The 18084-nt window shown below is 47.1% G+C and overlaps 5 protein-coding genes across 5 annotated transcripts; all 5 read right to left on the reverse strand.

Annotated features, from left to right (window-relative positions):
* Nucleotides 1–843: 843 nt before the first annotated feature.
* Nucleotides 844–3192, reverse strand: FSST1_011567 (poly polymerase catalytic domain-containing protein; the record flags this gene model as incomplete). Its single annotated transcript, XM_083234713.1, has 2 exons — nucleotides 844–966; nucleotides 1039–3192. 2 exons carry the CDS (start codon nucleotides 3190–3192, stop codon nucleotides 844–846), a joined length of 2277 nt encoding a protein of 758 aa, XP_083081263.1.
* A 1596-nt stretch (nucleotides 3193–4788) lies between these two features.
* Nucleotides 4789–7144, reverse strand: FSST1_011568 (transcription factor domain-containing protein; the record flags this gene model as incomplete). Its single annotated transcript, XM_083234714.1, has 2 exons — nucleotides 4789–6529; nucleotides 6573–7144. 2 exons carry the CDS (start codon nucleotides 7142–7144, stop codon nucleotides 4789–4791), a joined length of 2313 nt encoding a protein of 770 aa, XP_083081264.1.
* A 3261-nt stretch (nucleotides 7145–10405) lies between these two features.
* Nucleotides 10406–12410, reverse strand: FSST1_011569 (fungal specific transcription factor domain-containing protein; the record flags this gene model as incomplete). Its single annotated transcript, XM_083234715.1, has 4 exons — nucleotides 10406–10852; nucleotides 10902–11273; nucleotides 11318–12293; nucleotides 12340–12410. The coding sequence occupies 4 exons, from the start codon at nucleotides 12408–12410 to the stop codon at nucleotides 10406–10408; spliced, it is 1866 nt and encodes a 621-aa protein (XP_083081265.1).
* A 965-nt stretch (nucleotides 12411–13375) lies between these two features.
* FSST1_011570 (uncharacterized protein) lies at nucleotides 13376–16016 on the reverse strand (the record flags this gene model as incomplete). Its single annotated transcript, XM_083234716.1, has 2 exons — nucleotides 13376–13899; nucleotides 13949–16016. 2 exons carry the CDS (start codon nucleotides 16014–16016, stop codon nucleotides 13376–13378), a joined length of 2592 nt encoding a protein of 863 aa, XP_083081266.1.
* An 841-nt stretch (nucleotides 16017–16857) lies between these two features.
* Nucleotides 16858–17153, reverse strand: FSST1_011571 (uncharacterized protein; the record flags this gene model as incomplete). Its single annotated transcript, XM_083234717.1, has 2 exons — nucleotides 16858–17059; nucleotides 17113–17153. The coding sequence occupies 2 exons, from the start codon at nucleotides 17151–17153 to the stop codon at nucleotides 16858–16860; spliced, it is 243 nt and encodes an 80-aa protein (XP_083081267.1).
* Nucleotides 17154–18084: the final 931 nt, after the last annotated feature.

Here is an 18084-nt window from a genome sequence, read left to right on the forward strand (position 1 = left end):
TAATTTCGAATGGCATACCCTGCTAAGGTCAACATGCACCTAGGCATTGTGGTACAATACACAAATGCAACTTACCGTGATTTATGTGAAATCATGAGCTCAATACTCTTAGATTCAACCCTCTTAAGTTCGGTTTGCCTTCGACGGAATGGAATTGAGAGCAATAGTACAGAGAGGCCTTGTTGGGGTGACGGAGAAACATCAACACTTTTGGGGGCGAGTATTACTGACATGGGACTGTCTATCTGAGGGGTCCTTCAATTCGTAGTATAGCGACGTCAGCCTTAAGAGACAAGAATAAATACCTAACCAAAGAATATTCTAGCATAAACTGACTTACTTATTTCGTCTGAACAAATAACATCTCATAATTTGACGTCCCTTCCCTCGGGGTATCAGAAACGTTGGGCGCTTGAGGTTGAGACACAAGGAACGGAATTAGTATATCATTTTATGCAATTTAGGCTATGAGTTTAGGTCATTGATTTTTGTACCCCCTAAAGCTAAGGAGGCCAAGACTAATGGGAGTGATGGATAATACACTCCTTTGACGATTATATGAGAGAAAATTGACATACCTCAGGTATTCACATAAACGGACTTTGAAATAGTGTAAGAATCAAGAATATAAAACAGGAACTAATTAATTCCTATCTGCCATGAACGCCTGGCCTATTCCGTTACATGACTCCATCCCAGATGGCACTGGCAAGTACCTAAGTAGCAGAAAAAATGGCCGCCCCCAAGTTAGGGTACAAAAGAGTAGCCTAAGAAGTATAGCCTAAAGAGCATAAACTGACCTACTGATTTCGTCTCTTATGCTCATCACCACGGACGACGCCTCTAGATTTTGACGCGGAGCAAGTAGCGGAGCTTGACCTGGGCGATATCGTAGCAAATGTACTCGTTGTAGTACAGTCCTGCATTGGAAACATTGGTGTCCCCAGGCTTGACATTGGGGTCGGGCTAAGTAAATGTCAGTATATAAAGCGGAATGATAGGGAAAAGCTGAATAAAGTAGACAAGCAGAAGACTTACCATCTTGATGCCCTTGAGGTTCTCATGAACAACCTCTGCGTCGATCCATTTGCTGGGACCAGTTCGGCCCTGACCCCAAGTACTGTGCATGCCTTGTTTCTTCGCCGTTTGGCCAGCTTCATAGCTTGCTCCGGTAAGCTTCTGGATGGGATCGCCGAGCTCTGCTTCACAAAGAAGAAGTAGTGCTTCACCACCAGAGTTGGAAGAACAACAGTAGCCGGCTGACTTGGAGGACATGTCGGCAAGGTAAATTCCCTTGCCAAACATGTAACCCGTTGAGGGAGCTTCGGGCGGCGCAATTCGGAGACCCTGACTAAGAATACCACCAAAGTTGGTCGCTCGGGAACCGTGCCAAAGGAGGCGACGATCGGACGACATCTTGGAAAACTTAGAGTCATCGAATCGCTTGAACTCGCCTTCACGCTCAATGCGGAAGATTTCTTTCACGTCGTAGGTCATGTTGTGAGTTGCACCTTTAGACTCGTTCAGGTAGTCCTTGAGACGTGTGAACTCATTGCTGTTGTGTTCAAGGGGGGTCATTTCTTCCATGCCAAGACCCGCGAATTGACGATCAAGAGGATGGATAGTATCCCTCGTCTTGCGGTCAATCTTCATGATTTCGGCTGCGTCCTTCATATCCGACAAGCTCTCCAGAAGATCTATTTCCTTCTTGAGCATTTGGTTGGTATTAATAACGGGCGGCCGGTTACGGCCGAAAGCATGAGGAATGAGCGAATAGAAAGTGTTGGAAAGCTGCTCAGTAGCGGAAGCTACGCTCATATTATACTCGGTGGTAGCAAGATCGGGGTTATCGAATAGAGCCGCAAGGTTCTTCAGCTGTTGGAAGCCTCTGGTAATAGTTGCCTTACTCAATTTGCCCAGAGGTAACTTGTTGGCATCGTAGTTGAGGGAAGTCATTGCCTGTTGGAAATACTGTTGGTTGAAGATCAGTTCCATCAACTCCTTAACGGGCTTCTCAAGTTTGCATTCAGGCTCTGGAGCCGTGTCCTCGTCCTCTCCGTTCTCCTTCTTAACAGCTTTGACATCTTCGTTGTCGTCCGAGTCAGAGTCAGGGTTGTAGCTACGCTCGACGAAAGCGTATTTGCCAGGCTTTGGATCAGCACCACGGTCGTCCCAGGAGAGGCCAGACTTGTCCTTAAACTTCTTCTGGAAGATTTTGACAGCGTCATCGAGGCTTCCACTTCCAAGGATGGCCTTTTGGCCCATCTCTCCCACGCGACCCCATCGGGTCCAGGTCTTGAAAGTTGCTGATTTGGGATCCTTCAACACCTGAATACGGTAAAACTTATTGTTGTTATTCCCAGCGTTGGTCTGGTTCAGCGAGGCATCGTAGATTAAACCAGAGTCAGGATCAACCCAAACCTGGTAGGTGGGGAGGGTACAATGTTCATCAAGCGGAATCGCGATATCCTTCTTCTTGATGAACTGTCCTTCAGCGACAATCTTTTCTTCCTTCACGTCTTCGGGTTCAGACTCAGGCTCGGGTTCAGGTTCAGCTTTGACTGCTGCCTTGCCCTTGGTACCCTTCCTGGCCGGAGCTTTGGCAGGAGCTTTGGCCTTGGCCTTGGTCTTTGGCTTCTCCTCCTCTTCCTCTTCCTCTTCAGACTCGGCCACAGCATCTGACTTGGCCTTGGCCCCCTTCTTGGTAGCCTTGGGCTTCGCCTTAGACGGAGCAACGCTAGTGCTTCGTGCGCGCTTGTTCCTGGGTTGGCTGTCCTCTTCGTCGTCGTCGTCGTCGTCTACAGGAGGCGATCTTTTCCTTGACGCGCCATTGGCAGTAGCCTTAGCAGCGCCGTTGGTCTTGGAAGATGACCAATGATAGTCTTCCATCTTTACCTTGGTGCCTGTGGAGTCGGTGTCAAGCAACCATGATGGGTTCATAATGGGAAGACCCTTAGCCTGTGCGGTGGTGACCTTGTTGCTACCGGAGTTAAAGTCATCATCGGTGGAAACAACATGGGTGGTGGCCTTTGTAACGCTTCTGGTGAAAGTTCCGCCATGTTTGCGAATGAGGGCTTCGAGAGAGGCATGGCTGTGGCCAATGTCGTCAAACTTGCCGCTCACAGCAATTGCGCAGCCATCCAGAGGCGGATCGGCTGGAGCTTTCGCGGCTGCTCTCCTTCTGGTAGACATTTTGGCGTTTGTTGTCTGAGTGTGGCTTGGTCTGTAAGATTGTCCAGGGAAGATGAGAAAGTGCGAGTGTGTAAGTCACAAAGTGGGAAAACTGAATTTATGTTAGCACTCGCGTAGCTATAGCTAGCCCCAATTGTTCATGTCGAGGAAAGAAATCAATCAGGGGATGAGACGGAATGTCATACCCAACGATTTTTGGCGCGTCAACAAGAGCTGACCGAATTGAGCAATCGCCGAATCTTAGGGTGATCCTTGCGTTGGTCAAATACCTATAGTAGCGCGAGATATGGTTACAAAGAGGTAGTAATAAGCCGAGATTGAGTGGGTGTTAAAGAAGAAAAGGAAGAAAGATGATAGCGAGGGAAAGGGAAAAGGTAAGGTCAAGTCCTTACCATTTTAAAGTATCTCGTGGACAAGGTCTTTCTTTCCCTGAGGTCAAGCCCATGAAGTGACGTTCAGCTGAATGGGAAGGTAATACGGGCACTAGGCTGAAACCCCCCACTTTCCTTGACTGCCCGGCAGAGTGACAAAAAAGCTTGAGTTAAAGTATCGAATAATTCGCACTAAACAATGGCTTATGATGTATTAGTATCAAATCTGGCCTTGAGATTTATGATCAATTGATTAATTGACTTACGTTGATCACAACTGTCTGCTCATTTTCACTATTAATCTCCACAAAGTCGCGTGTTTTGACAGATGTTATGCTCAGCTGGCTTGTTTGTTTATTCTGTCACCTCTTCATTATCTCCAAGCTACCCATGACGTGCTGCTAGGCACCAACGAGCTAAAAGACCCCGGATCTAGGCACGACCCCATCACGATATCAGGTGACCCATTTATATCTATCAAAACTGGATCTTCTGCCTGGAAATAATGGATAAAGCTTTGGAACTCAGACAAGCTTTGTTTTACATGCATAACCTCCAACTTTAACCAAGAATATTGAATTCTAGTCCATAATTAAATTAGATGATTTATTTCCGCTCCCATGTCCACAACAACCAATCCCATTATCCTCTCAAAAGATATAAGCTGCAATGTTGCGTAGCATGTCCATTAATACTTTCACCAGGTTTATGCAGAAGGCCTATACCAAAAGTAACAGACATGTTGTACCACGAATTCCCTCTGGATCCAAATTGAATGTGATTCGAACGCTACAACGGCCAATGAATTTCCCGCTAGATCCCCTGAACTGAGATGAGTTGCGAGTTTGAGTTTCCATATCTGCTCGATGGAATCGCCACCTCTGAAGTCTCCCAGGGGTTGAATGCTCATTCGACCCTTGGTGTTTGGGCACCACCTCTTGAGGACTTTGACGAGATTATTTTGAGGCACCTTAGCTCTGGTGTTGCCTGAAATATCAAGTTATATCCTGCACTTCTCTCCTGGCTTCACTTGCGTTGATCTCGATGTCATTTGACGATTAATTCTTCGACATCATTTTCATCAGATCATTGAAGCAAAACTAGGCCTCAGATGTTTCATGACATCTAATTTCTGGATTTCTGACGCATAGTTGTGTAGAAATGGCTCCAAGGATCATGGTATTCCAAAATTCGGCTGTCCCAGTCTTCTGACCAACTTGCCCCCTCATGCTCCAACACCTCCCTGAAGAGCATCAATGCTTAGCCAGTCGTTATTCGGCATCCACAGATTTTGATCGAGTCCCATTCCATATTCCAAGCCTGGATCTGTGCCTAATCCATCCGCACCCCCGTCGTATGCGTTACTGATCTCCGAAATGCCGAAATCTTGTCGTGGAACTACCTCTGCAAGGCTTACAGCAGGCTTCGCGGGAACATGAACTTCGGTAGTCGGGTGTGGTAAGTCCGGAGACACCTGGCTTTCAGGAACCCAAGGATCAGCGACAAGTGATGGAGGAAATGTTGAATCTGTCATGGCGGACATCGACACGGGGGTCATCGAGACAAATTGGCTGGGATCGTTCATATTTGAGTCATCCACAAGACCAGACTGACGTAGAGATTGTTGAGAATAGCCATTGTCTAGAGGAAGTCGACCATGCGGATCCGGTGTAACTGACGGTACGCGAAGGGCGATACCATGAGTAATCAGCCTCTCCAAATCCACTTGGATGCCTTCTGCTGTCTTTCCAGCACAACAAGATTTGATTGTCAGTAAGCAAATCCTAGCTCGCTCCATCACGGCATCCAAAGTGAGGTCATATTTAAGAGCGTTGGTGTGATATGCATAGGTTAATACGCGGGCACATTGGTACGCGCAAATGGCCATGTCCAAATCGGCCACAGGCTTTGCATTGAGTTTGTGCATGGACGAGAAAATATTGGCCATCGACATGGCATGTTCGACGCATTGTCGTTGACAATGGTCCAAGAATGCATCGTCCAGAGATGCAAGAATGACACGAGGAAGGGCCTCGCGAAGACCCCCAAGAGCAAGGCGGTACAGATCTATCTGGCATTGATGCCACCATACGTGAATCATAATAAATATGCAAATTCGCGGAGAATAAGCCCGGAGCCTTAATGAGCTTTCTGAAAATTGAAAAGAAGCTGGTAGATGTGTTGCGAACTCGCTGAGATCTTTCTGCAGCCCCCATATGCCAGATTGAAGTTCATCAGGCTTGGTATTGCGGGTTAGCATAACTCGTCTTGAAAACTCCATAATTCGGCGTCGCATGTGCTGTATTCGAATATGGAGAGCCAGACTCCCAATGTCTTCGGCCTGAGGGTTGCGAGGCTTGTCAGGATCGTGAATAAGCCTTTCAGTTGGTTGTGGAAGGTCGAATTCAAAATTTCGCTCGTTGCACGGCAATCCTACATGGATCTTATCAGCGCTCCAAAGCGAGTAGTCACGATAACCGCCTGAGACACCTGAATCAATACAGTACAGTGCCCACATGAGTCGGCGGCGAGACTCTTGAGCAAGGAAACAAAGGTTTGGAGCTTCGTGATTCAGACGTAGAGCTGCAGCATATCGAGATGCTATACTCAACAGCATGAAAGCGCTTGGAGATTTCTTGGACAGGATACGGTGCTTGATAATCAGGACAAGCGCCTGCACTTTGATGGTTGAAGGCCGAGTATAATCGGCAAAAATGAGACCCTCAGCATTGTCGATACACCTCTCACCATAGTCCTTCATCCCAGGCCCCATATCCGTAAGGTATGATGTTATGCCAATCAAGGCCAGCAGAAGAGCCTTCTCCACCTTGCCCGAATTATATCGCCCTTCAAGAGAGGCTCGATGTAGGAACGAGAACATGGGAATATGATGGACATGATTAAAGAACTTCACAAATGTCCGGCCTATTAAAGCATCGAAAGACTCATCTGGGAAGGAACTACGCCTGCTTGTTAGCCAAGGGAGCATTATCTACGATGCCAACTTACATTTCTGGCGCAAAGCCTTGAGGCGTTGCGGTGCTAGCTGGATCGGTCAATCCAGGGTCACTGTCGTTGTGACCGTCATCTCGATCGCCCTCATGGCTTTGTGGACTTGGACCTTCTCTAAGAGAAATCCGCGCTCTTTTGCTTGGCCTGTATACACATTCAATGCCTTGAGAACGGCAGCGATCGCATGACGGCATGTGACCGGAGCATCGGGCTTTTCGACTATGGCAGCTGATGCAAGCTTGCCGGACTCGACGGCGAGGTAGCGCACCAGATAAAGCGCCAGCGTCACCGTCGTCATAGGAACAAGGAAAGCCTAGTCGCTCGCAGTTGGAGCAGATGTCGCGAGCACCATTGCATCGAACTTTGCGAGCGCGACAGGTTGTGCAGGTTAAGGACGACTTCTTGGGTTTGCGATCGGGGGAGTTGGCATGAGAGGTGGGCTGAGAAGGATTGACGGGTTGATGAGACACTACCGGGGTAGAGGAGGCGGTAGCTGAGGCGGGAAGAGGAGAGTCGAGGTTGGCAATGAGGTTATTCGGATGGTCGCTTGAGGCGGAGGCGAGATCCATGGCGACGTTGGTTTAACTTGGAGGGCATGGAGGGGCCCAAGGGCTGGGACCGCCTATATCAGCTAAGTAGCGAAGTTCAGAGCAATCCGCCGCGACCAACATCGAGCTCGACAAAGGCCATAGGGTGGGGAAACGATCCGTTTGAAGTTTCTGGAATGTTTTGTCTCGGGGAGAATTTGTAGTGACGATGCTGATGTTTAGTGAGTGAGTATGGTGGGAGCCAGAAGGTGGGCAAGCAAGTCTAGTGGAGGCGATAGGGATGGTGGTCCTGTTTCTTGGGGCAGGCACCGGGGGTGTTAGCTACCTAGGTACCTAACTCAGGTTCTGCCCAGGACCGGAAGGGGCAATACAGGCATATGGTTGGGTGTATGTTTCCTAAAAGACGGTGTTGTTACAGCGAACGGCAGTGGACTCAGTTGAATGCGCCTATTAAAGGTGTTTGTTTATTGGGAGCATGTCGATCCAAGAAAGGACGTCTATGCTCGCAATTTGACTGTTAAGATGGTTCTCCAGTAATGACGAAGGTTGTAGCCAAGATCATTCCCCGGTCGAAATATATCTGGTGCACACACCCTTCGGTCGCATGCTCACATGAGATCTGGTACAGCTCCAGGTGGGGCAGCAAGCAAGTTCAATTGACAGGCACTTTCCTATTGTGTTCAGTCGTAATTTTCAAATTCCAACATCACAACAGATCAGTTTAAAGCTTTTACTTACATAGGGCAATTGAAACTCATTTATCTCTCTTACACCCGTTTTATGAGCGATATTCCACGGTTGGTCTCGATTAGCCGAGCCGATAGAAAACTGATGGAACGACGTTTTGTGGACCGAGTTTACCCACAAGCTTGGCAGAATACTGTGCCCAAGTCTCAATGGTCGCTGAGGTCACCGCCATGGAGAGTTTTTTCCCTTGCATTTTTCAAGCCAGGATATGCAGTTTATCAGCGAGTTCTGCCCTCCTAGCTTATGTGTTACTGTATTTATTTAACGATCAGAGTTAAATACGACCAAAGCAAGACAAGATGTTCCCGAGATGATAATATAGCATATGCTACACACGAGTCATTACCGATAAGACCAGATTCTAAGTAATATTACAGCACAGGGCCGTTGATGGACTCTTTGTGCTAAGTACTACAGGAGGTATCCCAACACTCGTCCATGTCCAACACACGATAATCGACAAGCTCTATCGTTTGTTGTGTCAAAAACCCAACCATTCATAACCCTATCACTATTATTTATCCTCCATACGTCAACCACGCGGCAGAGGAAACCTGGGGATACCAATGAGAACGAGAATGGACCGAGAAGCGACGCCTCATATTTCTGAGTCCCGCTCAACCCTGGCGCCTGGGCCTCAAAGAGTCTCCACCATATACAAGGTTATTGACCGGGATCCAGAGTCAAATTTAGAGGGCACCAACCGACGGATATCGATTTGTGAGAACAAGAGACACAATGAACTGAGCATAGAGTGAATCCAGATGTCTGCATCATCAGTCTTAAACAAACAAGTCAACAACAGAATTACTGACTCACACCTTGAACAAACTAGCGGAAAGTCCTTCCTTAATTAACACCAATCGGTCTAGGACACCGACGGCCCGAAGTGAATTGCTGGAAAACTGGCGACCGACCGAAGCAAAAAAGACGGACATCTCTTTTTGGGCTAGTGTCTTGACTGACGCATATGCAGAGTAACCGTAATGGACAACTGCGTCATTTATCCGACGGCCGCTCCGACTCCCGGAATATCATCGTTTTGATCCCCCCTCCCCCAAAGTCGTAGTAAGAGGCACATTCAAATGATCTCATTCGAAAAGTCAGCCATTTATACGTGACTCTTCGTTTCAGCAGCGAATAAGCAATTGGTGCATCAATTTCTTCAGCTAGCAATGCGACCTTTATTGAAGACCACATCTTACTGACCTAGTGACCGACTTCCGTGCAAAAACAAACATCCCTACCGCAATACATCATGTTGATCATCTGTATGATGGACACAGGTTGAGTCCCTACCTACTCACACACACACTCTCTCTTCTGTTTACGAGGTCCTTGGGGTCCATCTTTGTGTCACACTTACAATCTTTCACATTCTTTCAATCAACAACACCTACTCCAGGTTTAAAAAACTCCGTGATAAATATTATCTTAACCGCCATAACGTTGCATACCTATACGTATGAAATATAGGATGCCCTGGAACGCATAGTTGGAAGAGCACTGGCTGTTGTCTTCGGATAAGATATTGCCATTTTGGCTGTACACGGGCAGCACTCCATTTAAGTTCTCATCATGCCTAACAATATACCAATCATGACATGGCACGACTGAACGTCAACAAAAACTGACAGTGTTTCAAATAATGAACTCAGTCCTGTCGATCATTTTTGTTATATGTTACAATTGTTTATTTGGCATCCCAAAGATCATAAACCATCTGAGGGCTGATCATGAGAACTCATCCAACACTAGCCATAGCTCTCTTGCAGCTGCTGTGCCTCCCCCACAACTAAATAAATAGGTAGCTGGAAGACTAGTCTAGTCGATGCACTAATCCTCTGTGGGCTGGTGCACAAGCATCGTTTGGACCTGATAACAAGACCCCTCTTGGAGTACAAGTACAAAGCGAACCATATCGGCATGCCTTCCGCCATCGTGTTTTCCTCATTAGAAAGTTGACTTTTCTTATCACTGTCAATAGATGGACTGATGATACTATGATACGGCCCTCCTGAAATCCGAACAAATCCTACTCAACTGTTCAACAGGCGAGTAGTAGTTCTGGCATGCTAATATTACGGGCTACCACAGAATCAACCGACACTGAGTTTGTGATAAGTATTAACATACCTGAGCATGCCAAAAAAGAATGTTCCAGACATCCAACGGGACAAGTGTTGTATGGGAGTGAGTGGAATCAAAGATTGCCTGTATCAGCTACTACTTATCTAAAGGACCATGGCAAAATACGAGGAATCTACAGCCGCGACTCCTACATGAGCTTACATATGACCATGGCATACGATATAAGATTCCGTACATGAATTTGTTTTCTGACGACAACACATGCTGGTTCACATTCTACAGATTCTAGACATAGTGACACTATTTACCTGCACGGGTAACTGGAGATTCCATTTCCCATCTGTTAAAGCCGTGATATACCTGGGATTTCATCAAGACATCATTTCAACTTGATAAAATTTAGCTTAAAATACCAGAACAAAACAATTCGTTGTAAATTGCCTCTTAGTACATATACTGTTCGTTGACATCCGCTAAATACCCATTTATATCCTGCATTATGGCAGCATTATGAGCCCACGTGCTCATGTCCGATCCAGCACCATATGAAATACCAAAGAGAATGTTTGGATCCATGATAGGATCATTAAGGAGATACAATTCTCTTCCATCACCATCCATCGGCGGCTCAGGTGCGGTTTCACTATCTTCTGGAGATTCACTCGAGCTCAAAGCTTGTTCAGGTGGAGGTGCAGGGGCCGCATCACGGCTGTCATCGACAAAATCAGATTGTCCCAGTAAACTGTGTATGGCAAGGCGCTGGCGTATATATGCGTCTTTGGAAAGTTTGGGTGGTGACTTGTGGGCAGTCTCAGTTGCTGCAATAGCACGATTGTCCAAAGACTCAACCCATGTTTTGTGTTGCTGTACAACTCGCTCAAGTTCTTGTCGCTTTCTTCAAGTCAGTTACTGCTCCATCAAGTACAATGTCGGGGCTTACCATAGACCTCAGCTGTTCCGAGAAGCGAAAGTAGCGTGTAATAACATCCAAGCATAATTGGGCCTTACTAATAGCCACCTGCATTGACGGCCCTTTATTGTCCTTACTAGTATAAGCCCCGAATAATATCAACCTGGCGGAATGATAGGCACAGATAGCTGCGTCAAAGTCAAGCAGATCCGTGTCGTTGTTGTGCTGGACAAAATCCGAGAGAAGTTGGACAATTTGCTCGGCATGCGATAGACATTTGCCCTTCATGAGCGCCCTTTCGGATGCGGAAATGCCTTCAACCGTAGCATGAGGGGTGGGTTCTGGGTATTCTGTGAGGAATATCCGATAGAGGTTACAGTGACTTTGATGCCAGCTCATGTGCTGAGGTTGTTAGTTGAGTTTGGCCTTCTTATTGGGAAACTTACCATGACAGCACATTGAGGTGACCGGCGAGCCCCTTGGGGATCCGAGTCCAAGTATTGATCATAAGGGGAAAGCTTTGTTTTTAGGCGAAGAAGATCGGTTTGGAATCGTTCCATTGACGAAAAGAGATCTGAGAGGTTGGCTTCCTTCATAGATATTCTTCGACTGAGTCTCATGATAGCTCTTCGTATGAATGCTAACCGTACAAATGCAGCGCGAGGGCCCAACACATCGGGCTCGAATCCCTTTCCTGGCTGCAGGTAACCTGTGCTAATGTATCGCTCTTGGAGGAAGTCAATATCTTCACATGGTAATTGAAGATATATGGTATCAGGATCGAATAGCTCAAACTCCTTCAAACCCACACAAAAACTATCTTCCAATAAGTACAGGGACCAAAACGTCCGTCTTCGTACTTCCTGTGCGACAGGGGTCAACTTGGAATGTTCGTAGTTAAGGCGTAATGCTGCAGTCCATCTAGCTGCCAGGCCAGCCATGATGAAAGCTCTTGGGAACTGTCCAACTGCGGCTCGGTAGCGTATAAGAAGAAGTGATGCTTGGATCTTGAAAATAGAGGGTTCTTCGAGGCGTTCGAGGATAAGACGCTCGGCTTCCTGTGCCCAGTTGGCATGTTTCCCATGGTGCTTGTCAAAGTAGATGGATGTAATGGCACATAGCGCCAGCTTAAGTGCTCGGTCAATAGTTTTGTCGCGGCATCTTTGAGTGACAGTGGCCTGGTGCAGGAAGCTGAAAGAAGGGAGAGGGTACATCTGGCCGAAATATTGATTGACCAATGGGACAACTAGTTCGTCTGGCAACGAATTTACGCCTTCAACAACAGTTAAATTGGTCGCGTTCGCTGTCGAGCTAGAGGCGATGCTTGAGCGTCGGAGTTCAGGTGAAGTGGTTTCTCGAGAAGCTGACTTTGACGAAGAGTCATCTCGAGACGAAGAAGCCTCGGTTGTTGTAGAACCAGCCCTTGATAAATATGTACAGGGCTTCTTCCTCCGCTGACAATTTGTACATCGCGGTGTATCTCCAGAGCATCGGACTTTCATAGTTCGACATTCTTGACAAGCTTTTGTACCGCGACATTTTGGCGGAAGACGAGGGGCATAACTTCCATCAGAGCCGTCCTGCTCGAAGGAGCATTGGAAGTTGAGTCGTTCACAAGTGCGACATCGTGGCACTGTACCATCACATCGGACCTCCGGGAGTCAGTACCGGTCGACTACCAGGGAGGGTTAGGTCGCTGTAAATACCTTGCGCACTCGACACTGGACGCATGCGGCTTTCATCTCAAGGCTGTACTGGAAGGTATGTAGTAAAGTAGTTGATAATTCAGAGGGGTTGGCATTCCGAACCCGAGTAGAGTAGAGTGAGTATATCTTTGAGATTGTAAGTGCCAACTGGACTGGTTCGATCGCGACGCAAAGTCTCTATCGTCGTTTATAAATACCAGACAATATCGAGTTGCACCATTTTGGTTGAATGTGAGCAAACTAACTACGGCAGGCAGTTATGGAGATGCGAGAGGAAAATGCTTCTCTCTATCCACAATGTCCACAGTAAAGAAGGAAGGTGCGTTATGAATGTTGGCTTAGTACATGCCTACCTGCCCAAGTTCAGTTATCTACTTAGTAGCTCGGGCAAGTGCGCACGAGGACAAGTACGGGTTTTGTCTGTCCTTGCTTCCTCTCACTAGAAAAACAAGCAAGGTGACATGTTGAGCACGCCATTCTACCCGAGATAAGTATAATCGCTAGGAAGACTTAAACAAGGAAGCATCCAATAAAGTTTCTTGTACTCCCCGTCACATCACCATGCCCTGTAATGGCGTGCGGGGGTCTCCACTACTCAGGGCGACTCCTGGCCATTAAGAAATGTCTCTGGCCGATACGCGCATAATCTCCCGCTTTTCTCTCTTGATTGGCATTCACTAACTCCCCGACGTCAACCATAATCCCTGTAGAGCGTCAAAACAATGCTTTGTTCTATTATTCTAATATGCCGTGGATGTCATCTACTATCAATCGCGCTCGCAAATTTCCCAAATATTACTAACCTCTGAATCCTGTCGTTCCATGTTCAATACACATACGCTCTCCCATGGGCGTATGAATAGGCCCATATGTCCATCTTCCTCCAAGACTCTGCACCGCATTCTTACGTTTATTTGCACTCATTGCTGCGACACCCTCTAGACCCCTAACCCACGGCGCATCAGAAACATACCACAGTGCCCCTGCTAGACTACTGGGATCAACAGGCAAGTCTGGCCATTTGACCAACAGACTGGACAGCATGGCAACAACCATGACAAGCAAGATACCAATACTGAGACGAGAGCATATCTCGTGGGCATCGCTTGTTTGGGTGCGGTTGTACGGAACGTTGGCGAGTAAAATTGGGAGAAATTGTGCGAGGACGGTGGTGAAGGCCGTAAAGAAGAGGAGAGGATCTCGAATCCGCAGTGCAACAAACACACCCGAGACTGGATTGGTTGCTGGTGTCATCAAGACTGATCGCGTCGGTACTTGAGGGTCTTCAGCCATACGGCGGTAGGGCGTGATGACAGCAACACCTAAACAAGATTAATACGAGGTAAGAATAAAGGTGGAAAGTAGACTCACTAGTAAATAGGAACTCCCAGCAGAAGATAACGATAACACCAAGGGCTGAGTAGACAAAGCGCACACCAAAGTCCTGACTCTCCATAAGCTTCTTCATGTTCTCAGGCAGTTTGCCAAAGGTATCAACAAAGTGGTAATACCCAACAAAGCCAAGAAGGCAGATCAAAAACACAAGAAACGTGAAGCGATACCAGAAGCTCAAAGCCATAAAAGTCTGGGGAGCCCTATGGCGTGTCTGTGGGCGATAGGCCATGCCTTCAGTATATGGCGTATTGGCGCAGGGGGCTGCGATGGGACGATCAATATCTCCAACGACAACAACGCCATATTCGTCTCGTCCGTCTTGGTTGCGGAACCAACCCATGGCGAACCTCTTCTCGGTAATGTAACTCTTGAGATCTTTCCAGTCACTGGCCCCCATGGACCGAATGTCTGGGTTCCGAGCAACAAGAGCTGCCGTGTTGACTGCACACCACGGGTTTGCATACACACCAGTGCGCCAATGACGGCTGATAACACTGAGTGTGAAAGCTAGAAGAATGGCGATTGCACCTAGGAGACCAACAAGGGCATAGGCCGCATTGTTAGAGACACCGAGCTCAAGAGCACAGCCGTCGATAGCCCCTTTGCTACAGCGGCCATAAATCTTTAGGCCGATGGCTTCACTGGATAGAGGCGCTACAAAACTCGATGACCACAGGGCCAAGGCTGTCAGGAAGGGAAGGGGTTGGCCGTTAAAAAGGAGTTTGAATGGGAGATAGATACTCTGCCAACCATCAAAGCTAAGAAGCAAAGCCTCACGACCCAATACACCGCCTTCTCTAGTGAGTGCAGCGAATGGTTGGTATTGTTGAGCAGCTTGATTGAGGGCACGAATACCCATAGCGAGAAGCACGGCAACGATGGGCGGAAGGAATTTTCCTATAAAATAATCCGATTGTGTGAGAGTATGCGTCGTAGCCTCGACAACGATACGAGTACCACCAGTAGGCGTGGAAACGTCGGTGACGACAACCTGTGTTGGGGGCATGGTCGTAACCCGTGTTGTACCAAGTGGTGTAGACACTGAGGTAATAACTTGGCCATCAGGAAGTGTCTGGACCATTGTTACTGGCGGTGGCGCATCGACAATCGTCTTGACAGTGGCCTCGACTTGGCTCGTTCGATACTTTGTAACGGGAGGCTCTGCGATCTTTCCCTCCGAGTCGAGAGTGAGGACAGAGTAAATTGTCGTCGTTCCAACAGAAGCGTATACAATCGGGGGGCCAGTACGCGTGGTCTCCTTGACAGTTGTGCGAACCACGCCGCTTTCCATAACAGTGATGCTTGTCTTTGTTTGCGCAGCTTCTGTCACAGTGACTGGGACGTACGCATTGGTTGGCAAACTGCCATCTTCAGCCGACGTGGGAATGTCTTCTACAGGTACTTCGGATGATGTGACATATGTAGTTCCTGGAATGGTTTCCACCAATGTGCGTGTGATCTCGCCCGTCTCCGTGACGGTTTCTGTGACGGATGTCACTTCGAGCGAGCCTGGCTTGGTTACCATTGTCGTGAAGAGTTCTTCGACAAGGGCAGTTGTCAGAGTGCCGCTTTCCCCATCGTCGGTATCTGAAGTCTTGTCTGCGGGCTCAGACCCGGAAACACCAGTTTCATCAGGGCCGGAATTAGCTGCTGTTTCGGGTTCTGCTTCAGTAGCGGCGGTTGCGTCTGGTACAGCGTCTTGGCTGACTATGTCCTGTCTTTTCATAAAGAAGAGACTGTCATTCGTGATTTGGAATGATCTGTTCTCGAGCCTTGTTGTGGTATCGGCTCCGTCCAGGGTACGTACAGCATATATGACCAACCCTATCAATGCCAGAAGCACAAGGATGAGAGCGCTGATAAAGGGCCATCGTAGAGGAATGGGTCGGTAGTCGGGTCTTTCTCGTTGTTTCTTGTCTGGTTGACCTGGATTTGCTTCGACAGGGTAGACTTCTTGTGCTGTGACAGGCTTGTACTCGTACGTGGGCTGCTGAGGCTGCTGAGGCTGCCACTCTTGGTTTTGCAGATATGATGGTTGATACATGTTGCTGAAACCAGCTCTTAGGCTTGTGTATACATCTACATGAAAACAAGATATTTGTGCGAGGGTAGCAGCATATAAACTACTGCCAGCACAACCTCGAGCACACCGCCCCCGTCACCGGCTCTTCAAACCTCCGAGTGCCATAACTGCATTAGCTCACGGGGCAAGCGGTCATTGTACATTGATCATTGGTAGCTTTGAGAACTGTCTGTGGCGTCTCCCTTGAAAAACCCGAATTGTAAAATGCGGCGTCGCTATTGAACGGTAGAGGAAAGGTAATTGGGTCAACAGCCGAATGTGCTTGTAGGGCTGAGCCAAAAGGAGAAATGCCAAGACTGAGCTGAGTTAATGGAACGTCTAGACCACCACCATGTTTAAGCTTAATGAGGCAGGGGTATCAGGGATTCAGGGATGTCGAGTTGGATTTGGCAAGGGGTCATGTGCTGGCTGATACCAAGCTGAAAGATGAAGGTCGTGGGAAAGCAGGTCTAGCTGTCACAATGAATCTCAATAAATGATGGTACATGGAGTATACAAAGATTATTCTAGGGATAAAAGGCTCTAAACAGATGTAATTATGTATAAAAATTGGGCGCACAATCAAGACCTCAATTTGATAAAAGAAGCTCATTTCCACTAGTCAACTGTCTAAATTCAATAGTCGGATGCCTCTCCGTGTAGAAACGGAGCGGCAGTTTGTTTAAGCTTAGCACAACGCTCGCATGCTCGATAGTCTTTCAATTAATTATGTAACTTTATTTTCTCAAGGCAGATTTAAAACGCCTCAAATCCAAATCCAGATTACCCAACCCATAAACGCCATGACAGTTTCATCTTGAGTTCACCAGCCAAGGACGTTGAAAAGACTTGTTCGAGGATCAGGCACAGCGCCGTTGAATGTCTTTGCTCTCACGGATTCGCTCTTGTTGGTGTTGTACTGGCTAAATTGACGATCGAATGTGCGTGATTGAGTGGTGAGTTGAGAGCGGACGTAGCCGCCGACGATGGAGATGCTTCCTACTGCGATAAGAACTGGAAGAACCCTAGAAATAAATGTTAGATTCTTTTTCTTTGTAAATTGTAATTAAGAACGTACTTGGGAGCAGCAGCAGACTTGATCATGGGAATAGGAGCCATTTTGAATGAATTGATGTGATTGGTTGAAGTTGTGAAAGGTATTGATTGAGCTGAAGCTGTAATTGTAAGGGATGCTTGTGATTGTTGGATGATAGTGATGATGAGTATTAAATTAAGAGCATGAATACTCATTATTATATATTTCCTTCTTCAGCTTCACTTTCGTCAAATTCCGCCTCCTTCTTCAGGTCGAATGTTGATGTTCTATGCTGACCAGCCGATGGTAGGAAAGGTGGTGTTGTTTTTTGTGGTGCCATAATTGAGTGCATGATAGATCGACACTGCCACTTCGGGTCTTGCCGGGGTCCGTACCATTGCATTGGGTTTCCAATATGACTTTGAGTCTCAGAGTTTGAAAAGAAACAATTTCGGGTCATCACACAGTAGGTAAATATACTACATAACTTTTCTTATTTTGTTGTTTTATACTCTAATGAAAAGGCCATAGGGGAAGATGTCGGTTGCTTTCAGTGACTTGAACAGTGAATAAATGGAGTCAATTCAGACGCAAATCTGAGCTATAGGAAATAATGAATACTGCATCTTTCCAAATTTCCTGTCAAATCAGATAGACCATACTTGATGTAAATCATCATTCAGATCGTCTCTTTGAAGCGACCAACGGTGAAGAAATCCTCAGAATCTGGGGCCTCCGAAACATCTGACCATGATCCGGCCACTACCGAACCCACTAAAATATCCCGCAAAGTCAGGCCATCATCCAGTTCTCGACATATCCAAGACCAGACAACCTATTTTTAACTGATCACAATCATCTCATAGCACCATTCATTCTACTACTGTTTCTAGAGTATAGACATGATAGTTTCTTTCTAGCAATATAGCAGACCATACGTCCAAATATTTCCAGTCAACATAAACAATAAATTGCTGAGAATTTACTCAAAAGACAAACAGTCAGAAGCGTAGT

This window comes from Fusarium sambucinum, chromosome III (assembly GCF_050947815.1).
Source record: "Fusarium sambucinum isolate potato_lamoka chromosome III, whole genome shotgun sequence".
Lineage (NCBI taxonomy): Eukaryota > Fungi > Ascomycota > Sordariomycetes > Hypocreales > Nectriaceae > Fusarium > Fusarium sambucinum.